At 42.6% G+C, this 14,575-nt stretch overlaps 1 protein-coding gene across 3 annotated transcripts in view; it reads left to right on the top strand.

Annotated features, from left to right (window-relative positions):
- PRIMA1 (proline rich membrane anchor 1) overlaps positions 1 to 14,575 on the top strand; it is a 54,867-nt gene that overhangs the window by 35,509 nt on the left and 4,783 nt on the right. For all 3 annotated transcript variants that reach the window (XR_014157696.1, XR_014157697.1, XM_081866686.1), the window contains exon 4: positions 8,189 to 8,318. Coding sequence is in view for 1 of the 3 variants with exons in the window: in XM_081866686.1 (XP_081722812.1) it covers positions 8,189 to 8,318 (130 nt within the window). In the remaining 2 variants the exon portion in view is untranslated. The remainder of the gene's footprint in view (positions 1 to 8,188; positions 8,319 to 14,575) is intronic.

Here is a 14,575-nt window from a genome sequence, read left to right on the forward strand (position 1 = left end):
CTGTTCATTGTCTTCAGCTTGTCAACCTCAATATCGTTCTGCAAATTTCTAAATAATTAGTGTAGAGACAACCCCCGTTTAGAATGTGAGGTGAGTACTTTATAGTCAAACATGACTGAAAGTACTTTTGAAGAAAGCTGTTTCGTTTACTGTACTGTGGGATCGTTTTATTTTGTGGAATATTCAAATGGAATATTTGTTTTGTTCAAAATATTTATATCCCGCCTTCCACCTGCAGTTTTTGAGGTGGCTTTCAGTGCACAGCTTGTGATTGATTATGCAGGGTAGGGTTTACCTCCCTCCCCCCCCCCAGTGTTTCATTCAGGTTGGCACCTCTGCCGGTTGGCACCATGAAGATACAAGGTGCATTCAGATGTGTGGGTTGTTATGCTAGTTTTCCTGGTTATAATGCTAGAACATTTGTCCAGGTTTTGAATGATGTCCGCTATTGCGTTGAACCCCACTGGTGTGAATGAAATTTAGCAGAACATGCCCACTACGGAACTGTGGCTTTCTGATCCGTATACTGGTGGGCATGTTCTGCTAAATTTCATTCACACCAGTGGGGTTCAACGCAATAGCGGACATCATAGGACAACATGTTTCCACCCTTTATGTGAATGCGCACTTCTGATCCCTCATGAATATGACGGGAAATGCTGGAATACCATCCCAAAGTTCGTCACATGGCGTGATCCATGAAAATGGCGGGAAAATAACTGTGCCTATCTCTCACGATTTTCCAGGTCAACAGGATTGCAAACAGATTTTTTTGTTGTTGTTGAAGGGAAGCAATTAACAGGGAAATGAACGCTAAGCTTCCAGTTGATTCCACTAGATTTCCAGAAGCGTCACATAAAAGATTGAACAAAACACAAAAGTTAACAGGCAGCAAAACATTGTGAAAATGGAACAAAGCGCTGCCTGAATGCATCCACAGTGGTGGAGGGAAAATATGGCTTCTTTGCTCCAATCACCACCACATTATAGGCCAGATAATGAACTCATATATTTGTTAGGGCGGATTAATTTTTAAAACTAACACCCCTTGAGTTTTAATTGTCTCCTAGACTGCCTCATTCTTTAAAAAAAACAAAAGCAGGTTGGGGCTCTGTGGAGTAGGAGAGGGTGCTTAGAGGCTATTGCATCCAGTACCTCAGTCGTCTCCTTATTTCAGAGAGAACAGAGTTTCTGATGAGAGTGGCAGCCATACCAGTTGGAAACATACTAAGGGCAACCCCAAAATTTTGGATACGCTTCTGAGGGGTAGAACGTCCTACTTGGTCAATTTCCTCCGAACTGAGCCTTTTCCTCTAGAAATTAGAACAATGAAGAACATTCTCTGGCACCACCGGAATTTAGAGAGGGTTCACGAGTGACTGGCACAAGGCCAGGACCAGCAACCTAATTTAAATCTGCCGTAGAAGATGTGTGACTTGTGACTCACAAGTCACTTGTGATTGACTTATCCATAGTGGCTTTGATAACAGAGCTTCCTGCCCCCTGCAACCCAGGCAGTTTCTCTCCTGCGAAACGGCATGGCTCTTTTTTTCCAAGGCAGTCAGTCTGGCACCTTTTGCAAGCAAAACATTTATCCTTTTAAAATGGTGAGCGCAACTCCCATGTATCATTCATTATATTTATTTTTAGATCTTGCCGTGGGGGCTTCTGCTGACAAAAACAAAAAAGCAAAAAACAGAACCAAGGGAAATAAAAACCGCTACACTGTTGTTGTTTTTTAGATGACTGCAGATTTGTAGCAGCACTGTAGAACTGTATCTCTCTACACATCTGAGAGCTGAGGTGCCAGAATTAACAACATGGTTATGTGACAGAACGTACAGTTTAATGCCTTCCTGGTTTGTTCCTTTCGGTACAATGGAGTGAATGGTACCCATGGTTTCTATAGGATAATACTCTGTATTGATTCGTACTTAACACGATTTGCAGCTTTCCAGCTTCATGCTGGTGTAGCCTTCGGTTTTCTCCATCCATATATCTGTGCACAGTAATAATACTAATATGTGGCTATCTACAGCACACACCTAGGCATATTTATTCAGAAGTAGGGATGGGCAAATATATCAGTTTTGGTTTCACATTTTTCCAGTCTTACAGTCTGTTCTCCACATTTTCACATCAGTTTGCGATCACTATTATTTGAAAAACGGTTCTAGTGAAGAGCATTTTAGTGTGGATTTTTCCCACTGTCCACACCTTTAGCTGCATAGTTCAGTTGGTTAGAGTGTGGTGCTATTGATGCCAAGATTGCAGGTTCAATCCCCATAAGGACTCCCCATGGATTCTCTCCCACAGGGCAGCTGCTGACAGATGGCCTGGCAGGGGTGGGGGGCAACTAACTGAAGTGAAAACAGTGGCCTTCTTAGCCTCCCTCCATCTCTCTTGCTGCTCAGTTATAATCGGGGTATTACCACTGAATGTATGAACAAAGTACTCCAGTGCCTTTGTTCAATAAATAGTATCTGAAAAGTTCTCAGATTAAGTTCAGTAGAGTGGTACCTCGGCTTACAAACGCTTCAGGTTACAGACTCCGCTAACCCGGAAGTAGTACCTCGGGTTAACAACTTTGCTTCAGGATGAGAATAAAAATTGTGTGGCGGCAGCACAGTGGCAGCGGGAGGCCCCATTAGCTAAAGTGGTACCTCAGGTTAAGAACAGTTTCAGGTTAAGAACAGACCTCCAGAACGAATTAAGTTCTTAACTAGAGGTACCACTGTATTCCACCTCTTCTATATATTTGGCTTAAAAAGTGGCTTCTGCCTGCCTACCGCCATTCACCTGAGAATCACATAATTATAACAATAAAATTAAGGAACAGAATCTGACTTTTCCCAGAAGAGGGATTCCAATGTTTTATCTACTCTGACTGAGCAATGGGTCCCTGGGGTTTTTAGGCATGAGTTCTCCCAAGTCCCGCCTGGTGACACCACAGGAAGATCCATGGACTTTCTGTGTGCATACTGTGTGATTTTACTCCTGTGTTAGTAGGGTGGGTCATTCTAGGGGGTGGGACTTAATTTTTGCAAATTTCTTCAGTGAGGGGTTTGAAAAATATATTTGTGTGTGAGGAATTCAAATATGCCTTTATTTTTGTGATTGGAAAACATTTAGCTTGGTAAACCTATGTTTGAAGAAGAAGCACGTAAACTGCTTTCAGAAAACCCAAAATTTTTAATTTTACCTTCTAAAAATGTCAGGTAGTGCTAAATAATAAAAAAATAATATTGCTATGTAATAAAACTGCAGGCACTTGGCAATCATTTTTAATGATTTCTGTGCAATTTTACGCACATTTTACTTACCAAGCAAAACTAAATTCTATTAATTTAACCAAAATATCTTTTGAATTCCCAAGTCACGTTGCAACCTTTTAGCACCCCTTACTTATGGAATTTGAAAGTTGAAAAATTCAACATGGCCTGCTATGCTAGGCTCTCTCTGTTGAGGCAGATATCAGAAGTGAATGCTTTTTGCAATTGCTGCATCTTCTTCCTGCCAAAAAAAAATGCAGGTATTTCCTGTACCTCATGCATCTGTTAAAGCCGCTAAACCTTCTGCTGTTTTTTTTGTGTGTTTTTTTTTGTTGTTTTTTGGCGGGGGGGAAGGCAGAGAAGGGAAAATGTTTTGGAAGAGCATAGTTCTATGCTAGGGCATCTGCTTTGCATGTGGAATATCCCAGATTCTATTCTCTCTGCAAGCAAATCAGGCTAAATGCTCATTAAACAGGAAGCAGCCTATGTATAGTGATGGCCCCCAATTTAGGAGCATAGGAAGCTGCCTCATATTGAGTCAGACCATTGGTTCATTTAGCTCAGTATTGTCTCCATTGACTGACAGCAGCCCTCTGGGGTTTCAGACATGAAGACATTCCCAGTTCTACCTGGAGATACCAGAGATCAAACCTGGGACCTTCTGCTTGCAAAGCAGATTGCCTACTGTTGAGCTAATGCTCTTCCCCTCCCTCAGTTAGTGGCACACTTAACAGAGAAGAGGCAGGAGGAGGTATATGAGGGACATGGTGGGATGGGTGTTAAAAGAGAGGGAGGAAGGCTTGGTTTGTTTCTGCAATCAGATTCTCAAATCGCTTGCTGATTTGAACTGGCCTGTAGGTCTCCTCTTCTCTCATTGTGCATATACCGTATTTTTCGCTCTATAAGACACACCAGACATAAGACGCACCTAGTTTTTGGAGGTGGAAAACAAGAAAAAAAATATTCTGAATCTCAGAAGCCAGAACAGCAAGAGGGATTGCTGCACAGCGAAAGCAGCGATCCCTCTTCCTGTTCTGGCTTCTGGGATAGCTGCGCAGCCTCATTCGCTCCATAAGACGCACAAACATTTCCCCTTACTTTTTAGGAGGGGAAAAGTGAGTCTTATAGAGCAAAAAATACGGTGCGTGTGTGTGTGTGTGTGTGTGTGTGTATGCTTTTGTAATAATAGAGTTCTTGTTCTGCACACTCCACTAGGAATTTCATGAAAATGAATGAGAAGGAATATCATTTACCACATTCATTCCTCTCCATTACAGCTTTCATACTTCATCTGGATTTTATTTAGGACTGAAAAAGCAGGTTTTAGATGTAGCGAGAAGTAAACTTAATTGAGGGAGTTTGAGCCTTGGGTGGTTCTGCAGTGTTTCAGAAAGATTGCTATCATCCTGAAAGAGGCTTCTCTAACTAGAGAGCATAAAACAGTACTTAACAGTTACAAATACGGAAATTTCTTCTTGGCTCACTTTTTCTCTTTTAGGCAGTATACCAAACATACAACATTCGCTACACTGTCACTCCTACAAAACAAGTTGGCTGTTCCCCACCCTGGTTGCCTACCATTCAGCAGAGCATTAAACCATTCTGTCCAATTTCAGCTTTTGCAAGTCATATCTTTAGTCCAGTGGCCTGTGAAGGATTTCAGATTCTGACGTGTGTGTCTAATAACCACATGCTGTTATCAGAATCTCCTCTTGCTCCAAGATTTGATGCAATTTTCCATGTTGCTCGTGGTTGATCAAGCGTTGCCAGATGCATTTCTGGGGGTCAGGAACTGTGAAGCGAAGCTGATATGGTGACATTCTGGATATGCCAAAGAATCACTGAAGTGCATTCATGAATATTTATAAGACGTATAAATTTTGAAAGCCCAGATCTGAAATATATATATATTTTCTTCAAACACTGAGTGAGTGTTGGAGCACTTCAACTTTTTTCTTAGACTGTGAACATTTAGGTGGGGCCTTGTATTTTTTAACTTACTTTGAAAACTGCTGATAAATAACATTGTAAACCACTTTCAGAAGCCTGCTGTGGAATTCAGCACATATAAATAAAATCATAGTAGTAGTAGAAGAAATAAAAATACTAATAAATCCTTTTCTGTCTCAAGTGGCCAAATAACTTGGGTATAGTGGTACCTCGGGTTACAGACGCTTCAGGTTACAGACTCTGCTAACTCAGAAATAGTACCTCGGGTTAAAAACTTTACCTCAGGATGAGAACAGAAATCGTGCGGTGGGAGCGGGAGGCCCCATTAGCTAAAGTGGTTCCTCAGGTTAAGAACAGTTTCAGGTTAAGAACGGACCTCCAGAACGAATTAAGTTCTTAACCAGAGATACCACTGTACTAATAGGTATGTTGGAGAATTTCAGGAGAAACTGGAGTGGAAATTTCCAGTGTTGTTCATTTGTCCCAAATCCAGAGTAAAAAATCAATCCAGCAAATACTATTGGTATTCACTGCTGTCAGTCCACAAATTATATGTAATTGATGACACGCACCCACACCAATATGCATTGGATTTCTTTTGCCTTGAAGCAAATGGCATGAAATAATATAGTTTACTTAGAAATCTATAACAGCAGACAGCAAAACCTGTAGCAAAGGGTTACATTCATTGCTGGTCCTTTTCATAATAGACCCATTGAAACAATGAGCATGTTTAGCTTAGGTTTGTTAATTTCAGTTCTGAGTAGGACTTAGTTGGGTACAACCCCACTGCTCCCCTTCTTCTATATCCTCCAGAGCAAATTCAGGGCAGGCATTGGGGTGGGGGGGTGGGGAGATGCTATTGCACAAACATAAATTCTTGTTCAATGGATACCAGCCATACATTTTGCCTGAAGGAGAAGGAAAACAGTACTGCATGTGACAATCACAGGTCAGAATTGGAAATGGATGTGTTCTTCCCACTTGACACACCATGGGTTGTATTCAGCTAACTTTTACTCAGAGTAGAAACATTGAAATTCATGGGCCTAAGTTAGCCATGCCCATTCATTTCAGTAGGTCTGATCAGATTAAAAGTTAGTTGAATGCAACCCTATGCACCTTGACTTGGGTAGGGAGTCTAATTACTGCTCTTCCTTGGCCAACAAAAAGTCTTGAGCCTCCAGTGTTTCCAGCTAGCGCATGTGCAGATTCATTATTTAAGAGCACAAAGCCATATGCCAGTTCCTTGACATATTAGCACCAGAGGAAGGCATGGGGGTCAACCCACAAACATACAAGTAGCTCTGAAGCTTCTGGGCCTTTGGACTGATCCAGGAAGGGATCTTGTGTGTCCTGGTGTCCAGCGCTTCCAGCATCCTCCCAAACAAATTTTAATTGGCCACCACCCTCTTTACACCATGGTCTTCTCTTGAGCCCAATGTGCTCTAAGGTCTACAATGACTATGGAGCCAAATGGGGGGAAAGTTTGCTCTTTGTCCTTTGGTGCTGATGCCATCATTATCAGCCACATTATGAACCTGTGTTGTTCTCTGGAGCTGTTTTTTGTTCAGGGCTGTTTTTTACTGATATTTTGGCAATTTTATTCTTTCTGTAAACCGTGTTGAGGTTTTATTGCAAATTTTGTGAAATAAACAAATGATGTGGCTTTGGTGTGGGGTGCTTGCAGTTTTGCGCAAGGTCACAAATCTGCTAGGGTGGGTTGGTAGACAGAGCCCTGGACCACGGAAAATGGGGGATCAAATCTTGGTTTCCCTTTGAAGATCACTGACTGACTTTGGACTAGCCAGACGTCTCACAGAGTTGTGAGAATGTTGAGAGGTTATTTGGGAAGTACGTTGCCCTAAGTTCCTTGGAGAAAGGGTGGGATATAAATGTGGTGAATAATACAAGCCTGAGATTCTCTGGTAAAACATGAAGTCTCCATTGCCTTAAGCTTTAAACCCGCACTGAAAAGGAATTATATGAGTTTTCACCCAGAGTGGTACTACTATGAAACATTGGGGGCTGCTTTGATTCTTTCACAGTATGCAAATCTTTGGCAAGAGCTGAGTGAATAGCTTTTATTTTCTGAGAAATGAATAGCCATCTTTGTCTGGTCACAATTGTGGGAGGTTGAAAGGCCTTACACTATTCCCAGCTGGGCTGCTGTGGTCAATGTTTTATGTCTTCTTGGAATATGGAGGAATCAAACTACTCCAGAATAGCCAGTGTGGTAAAGTAGTACGACTGTACCATTTGTGCTTGATAAAACTTCCTTAATGGGGTTTATAATTGGACATGTTATTATGGCAATCTCAGCCAACCTAATGCTGCATCTGATGGGCAGCCACCAAGAAATGATGGCGGCCAACCTTGTTGAACCATTTTCATTTCTGACCCCTGTCTCAGTGGTCTAAGAGTTAGGGGTTGAGGGGTTGAACTCAGTGGTAGAGAATCTGTTTTGCATCTGAAAGGTCCCAGCATCTTTGGATAGAGCTGGGAAAGATACTTTGCATACAGAAGACTCCCTTCATTTATGGAAGGTCCAATCCTTAGTATCTCCAGATAGGGTGGAAGAAGACTTTTTGCAAGAGGAAGGCCTGGAGTTCAGTCCCTAGCATCTCCAAGTAGGACTGGCAAAGATTCACACCTAAATCCTTGGAGGTCAGCTGCCTATCCATGTAGACATCACTGAACTGCACGGACCAACAGTTGTTACAAGGAAACTCCAGTGAGCTGATGTAGCAGAAAGATCTGTTGTCTGCTGCTGTATTGTGGTATTCAGAAGGAAACCACAACACACTCTAGCTAATAGAGTAGGGAAAATGTGCTTTGGGTTGTAAACTAAATTCCTTGGTCATGTCCCCAGAAGAAACTCTGGGCCAGTGGAGCTTCCTAGAGCGTTAAGGTCTTTTTGATAGGACTCAACTGAATGTGTGTCTTTTCCACATTATCTTTTCCAGCTCCTACCGTTCCAAGTTGCCCAACTCGAGAGACGTGGTGGCCAGGCCCAGTTATAATTATTGCAGCATGCTGTACCACACTAGTGTTCCTCTTTCTAGTTTTCATCATTTGCTACAAAGCCATAAAAAGGTAAGACTGTAAGTGTATTGCAAGATCAGATGCTTTGTGGATGTGCTACCATATAACTTACAACAGAAGAGCAATGATGAGGAAACTCAAGGAGTTACTAGCCTGGGAATGTTCAGACAACAAGTCAACAAGTACTGAGTGAAACATGGGAGACTGAGCAGTTGCCTGTTCTGGGTGGAGTTGCACTCACTTTGAAATAACAGGTTGATAGTTTGGGGAAGCTTCTGAATCCATCTTCGTCATTGATACTTTGGGGAAGCTTTGAATCCATCTTCGTCATCTTCGCCAGGTAGCCTCAGTGGCTGGGAGTGTGTTTTACCAGCTATGGCTGGTACACCAATTACAGCTGTTTTTGGACAGTGGTAGTCTGGCTATAATGATTCATGCTTTGGTAATCTCAAGACGATTGCTCTGTTTGAAGCTATCTCTGGACTTGGTCCAGAAGCCCCTGCTGTTGCAAAATCACTGCAGCTCCACTGTTGATGGGGACCAACTATTGTCAACAAGCAATTCCAGTGCTCAAAAGCTTGCACTGGCTTCCCATATGCTACCAGGTCATGTTCAAGGTTCTTACAAGGCCTGTAAAAATCTGGATTCAGAATACCTCAAGGACTGAGGACTTCAGGGGAGCCACAGTTAGCAGATCCTGTGGCTCAGATGTATGGCTTGTATCCACTAGGAGTTGTGAATTCTGTGTTGGGGGTCCAATCTTATGGAACTCTCTTTAGGTTGGGATCAGAGAGGCCCCTCTCCCTGTTGAACTCCTGGCTCCTATTAAAGACTTTATTCCAACAAGTGTTTTAACTGAATTCTGATCTTATAATTTTAATTGATGTTTATTTTCATTGAATTGAGTTTCTCATTCATCATTAGAGATTTCTGTAATTAAGCAGCATATGAATTGTTAAAATACATGAACGATGCCAGGAAATGCAGGCAATCCCAAACAGATCTGACATATGTTTAAAGTTAAGAAATTCCAGGCAAATTTGTATGCAAAAAAATGTGTATGATAGGACAAATTCACTCTAAAATGCTGATGAATTTTCATGTGGACTGGGGTTTTTTTGTGTTTTTTTGGGGGGGGGGTTTAAGCACAAACTCATGCAAATTTAAGATTGGAAAAATGAGAAACTGAGCGAGGTCAAAATTGACATAATCACCCATCCTTTCACCCTCATTCATAAGAAATGTGAGGCAGCCTTTAATGGAGGGGGTGAAAACCCTGTGAAAAGCTATTCCCATAAACAGTCCAATAATACGACATGTAACATAAGCATTTGCAACACATAAGGTGGAAATCCCCCCTCTTAAATGAAATCACAAGGAAATGCCATTTTGAAATCTCATTTAGTTCTTTGAAAACTCGCCATATGTCACAAAATCCCGCCGTCTGCCTGCAGGACATTTGTAACTTATCCATCACTTGGATTGTCCTCGTTTTTTTCATTCATGTAGTGCAATGGCATGTCCTATTGCCTAATAGCAACACTTAAAGTTATCCTGCCCCCTGCCTAATGCATGGTTAGCTGGTGGCATGAAGGGGGTATCTGAGCTGGGCTTCCTGTTCCTACAAGGTGGCATAGCAGCTGGATATTGGTAGGTATGCAGTGCCAGGAACATATCTTGCTGGTGCTATATATACAGATCCTTGAATTCACAGCTGCTGAATGCAGAGGATTTTGCACTCACACAGCATCATAAGTATGCAGGGGGTGCACATAATTTGTCAGGCTGGCTCAAGGCCTGTTTGCAGGGGGCGGCAGGAGCCATAGGCAATTCTGGAACCCGGTGGTGGTGGATGCCATGTTGCAGTACAGTACCTTACGGAAGGCACAGGACCTGCAGTTTCTCCATCTCTCTCTTCCTTTGAACCTTTCACCTGCTCCCTCCCTGACCCCATATTTCATCATCTGATTTAGTGTTGCTTGGATTAGTTGTAGTGAAATTGAGGCACAGGTTCTCCTCTATCCAACAGCATGGCTGCAAAGAGAAGTTTGGAAGTTTCTCCTTGCATTTTAGATGAGCCACAGTTTAGTGTTACATCTTACCCCTAAACTGTGGCTGGCTTTGTAAATCCCTCCTCCTAATCCCTCCTTCGCTCCTAGACCTTGATGAGAAACAAACTATTTTTTTACTAGTTCTGCTAAAAATGTGAACAGCCAAGTGAGGCATGGATCCACTGGATCTTAAGCCAGGCCATTTCCTAGAGAGGAATTTGATCAAGGACCCTCTTCTGTGCCAGCCTGGGGACAAAACAATGATATTCCTATCTTCTGCCTTGGGGTGCAGAACAGCAGATCATTCACTGCATCTGCAGTCTCCTTAGGATTGCTCTGTAAATTCATTGTATTCTAAAACAGCGCTATCTAAGCCATATCCCTTGCAAACATAAATCAGTGCTGGTTCAGGCAGTACAGTGAGACCAATTGGAACAGCAGGTGATCTCATTGTCTCCTAATCTGTTTTCTGAATCCTTTTTTTTTTTTTTTTTTTTTTACAGTGTAAGTACTTAGATCAGAGCAAGATGAAAAGATTTAGGGGGTAAGCTGGCAGTCTGAAGAGGGCTAAGCACCATAGTTAAAATAACATATGGGATGAAAAGATGGGGGCAGGCATTATGTAATATTCTCTCTCTTAATTTTAGTGTCTCTGTGGAATTTTATTGTGATAAGATGCTTATATAAAAAGCAAAAAGAACACAAGCCTTTCTCTCGTTATGTAAAGGCATGAGACAGTAACTGTCTCCAGAGACATAACGGGAATTGCAAGAACTGTACTTCCCAGGCGCTTGTGCTATTGGCAAAATTTAAAGTCTTTATAGACTGCTTTTCATCAGAAAAGATTGCAGAGCGGGTTACAAAGAAGGAGCAAACAACAACATGTAAAAGAATAAAAATTTAATCCAGTATGGAAGACATAAAAAATAATTCAGTATACCCTGCCAGATGGGTGGGGTATAAATAATGAAGGTATTTAAGTTATTGTTAATAATGCAATATATCACACATCAGACTCCGTGATGTAGAATTTCATTCACTCAAAAGCCTTATGCACCCTCATTATGAACATCTACTAACACATCTGTACCTCAGTCAATTTAACACCTGACCCATTCACCCACACTCACATATTCTCAACCATTACAGTTCCAGTATTACAAAGGCCATCTACAGCACTGGAAGCCTATCGCTATTAGGCAAAAACAGCATCTAATCTAGGACTATGCAACATTCATGCAGCAGTACAAATGAGAGTGCATGTCCAGGATAGGTGTAAAAGAAGAAGATAGGAATGTGGGAGGGAAGCAGTTAAAATGCACATGATTAGTACAGGTGAAAGGTTTAATCCTGAAAGGGAGCAACAGACTAGATGGGAGATGTCCCAAATGATTCCCCCCCCCCCAATTTAGTATGTGAAAGGGTCTATTAAGAAAAATCAGTGCCAGAACCAAACTTCCAAGGATGGTTTTTTTGGCAGCCTGAGCAAGTGACTTCTTCACCCTCCTGGATTTGTAGCACCATGAGTAACTCCTCTCTGACATCAAAGGAGTTGGGAGTTGATGATAAATGATGCTGTTGCTGAGGCAGCAGAAGAAGTCAAACTCGTGGTCCCTCGTCACATGCAAGATGCTCAGAGGTGTGGCTCTCAACCCAGAGGAGGAAAGTACTATCAGTTCCTTGGAGTGTCCATGCCCTTGAATGAATAACAGGTTTTATCTCTGGGTGCTAGCTTTAACACAACATAATGCCCTATAAAGAAAACCATACCATAGAGTTCATATTATAAAGTGGCTTACGAGTGGAGAGCAATGGTTCAAATAGTCAGACTAGCAGCCCAACTAGCCAGATAGGGACATGGGAAACTACCTTCTGTGAGGTCACATTATTTGTCCTTCCAGCTCTGTGTTGTCTACTGTTGTCCTTCCAGCTCTGTGTTGTCTACTGTGTTATCTACTGTGTTGTCTACTGTGTTGTCTACTGTCTCCAGGGTCCTAGCACCTGCTTTCTGATCCTTTTTTAAGAAGAAAAATCCAGGAAAGGTTGGGGATTGAAGCTGGCACCTTCTACATGCATAACGTGTGCTCTTACCACTAAGCTACTGCCGCTTCTGGGTAGCAGGGTCAGCTGGGGCAGATTTTGGATCCCATTAAAAGTCTTCATCTTCTCGGTTTTATATATGTTAGGGATAACACGGGTGGTTCATTTACATAAAACCCAACCACTGTGCACATTCACCATACCTCCTTGAGAATGTGTGCATAATTCATCCATGAAGGGGGAAATGTGTGTATTTCCTGTTCAATATACATCATCTCCTATGAGCCTCGGGGAATGTGCATATGTCAACTGAATTTTGTACATTTTGTGGCCAATGTACATTGTATCCAACAGGTCAGATTGCACACATTTGAACTAGAGATGTAAAACAAGAGCACGTTTCTTGGAAACTATGCAAACTGACTGGAGAATGTGCATCAGTGAGTCTTCGGGGCCCACAGTAAACTACTCTGAAATCAGAGAAGATGCAGTGAAACTCTTTAAATTAATTTAAGTTACATCAGAACGGGTCTCTTTTCCTCCTTCAGAAGACTTGGGTTGCAAACTTGGGTACTTTATTCTCATCTTTGCAAGTCAGAAGAGGTTTTAAAGGGTTTTCAGGTGGTTGTTTTTCAATGTGTATACCTGCCTCTTGGAAATCTCATCTGTCACATAAACAGTGAAGGGTTTGTCTGAGGTCAGGGCACAGAAAGGCCGGCTGATAGGAAAGGCGCTATTAAAGAGTATTTGGAAGATCGGTGGAGAGACAAGATAGGAAATACAGGGGGGCCCATCAATCAAAGGCATAACTAATTCAGAGACAGGATTCTGAAAGGGCATAGGACTAGCATGGATAGACATGACAGATGATTCCACCTTGAGGGCTGGCAATCCCATTAGGCAGCCTGAGGCAGCCGCCTCAGGAGACAGATGCTGTGAGGCAGGCAGGGAACAGAAGCAAGGTGTCGGAGGACAGAGTTGTGTGTGTCACACAGCCTGCCTGCCTGTCCCACAGCTCGTAAACCAGCCAGCTGCCCTAAGATGTGGTGAAGGCAGTGTTGTTGTAACTTTCGGCTTCCAGCCAGGTTGCATTATGCGCCATCTTGTTCTTCAGTTCAGGCAGCAAAATATCTTTGGATTGCTGTGCACTCAGTCACCTCCCCACTTATTCTGCTTATGTTCCAAAGAATGAGGAACTTAGCTGTGTCCTGCCTACCATCCAAAACAGAGGCTCTTACATGTAAGTAAGAAAGAGATCTTCTTCTTTTCCTGGGCAAGCAACAGGATAGTTTAGCAGTCCATAAAGCATGATTCAAAAGTACAGTGGTACCTTGGTTCTCGAACGGCTTAGTTGTCGAACAAAACGGCTCCCGAATGCCGCAAACCCGGAAGTAAGTGTTATGGTTTGCAAATGTTTTTTGGAAGCTGAACATCCAACACAGCTTCTGCTTGAGTGCAGGAAGCTCCTGCAGCCAATCAGAAGCCACACCTTTGTTTTCGAACGGTTTCGGGAGTCTAACGGACTCCCAGAACAGATTAAGTTTGAGAACCAAGGTACCACTGTACAGGAGCAAGGCAAGAGACTCAGAATTGAACAGAAGTAGTGGAGATGTCCGAACAGTTGGCACAGCCCTCTTGCCCAGCTTTTAAATATGAGGTATGGTGAGCTTACTCCTGAGAGTCCAGACAGGAAGTCCATGAGTGCAGGCGTGCACTTTGTCTGGGTGGACATGTCCGATCCCATCTGCAGAGGTGGCGTCTTGTTGGCAACAAGACTGCCCCCCTGCCCCACAGTAACCTCTGTCTTCTGCTCAGCTGTCCCCACTGGCTGTTTGCAATCTTCTACCTCCCTCCACAATGAGGCTCTGCTCTCTGTGGGGAGAGTCAGCAGATCAGCTTCCCAGCCTGCAACAGCTGGAACTGCAAGGCTACTGACAGAGTCGAGGGGCCCATAGCACCCCAAGAGTGACTTTCAATGAGCGAAGATTCACAGTCAATATGAAAAGTGGGCCAAGTTGCTTTATTGAATTGGACAGAACCAATTAAGGCACTTACTTTGTTCCATTTATCTCCAGTTTCAGTGTTATAGAAACCAGTACCAGATGAATAGGTGTCAAGGAAAATGGACACGATTCACTAAAAGTTGCAAAAGTTGCTTTCACTGTAGCTGCAATGACCTTTTGATGATTGTGCTCCATATTTGTCTGTCTCCATAAA

This window comes from Podarcis erhardii (genome assembly GCF_964252035.2).
Source record: "Podarcis erhardii genome assembly, chromosome: 1".
In the NCBI taxonomy this organism is placed as follows: Eukaryota; Metazoa; Chordata; class Lepidosauria; order Squamata; family Lacertidae; genus Podarcis; species Podarcis erhardii.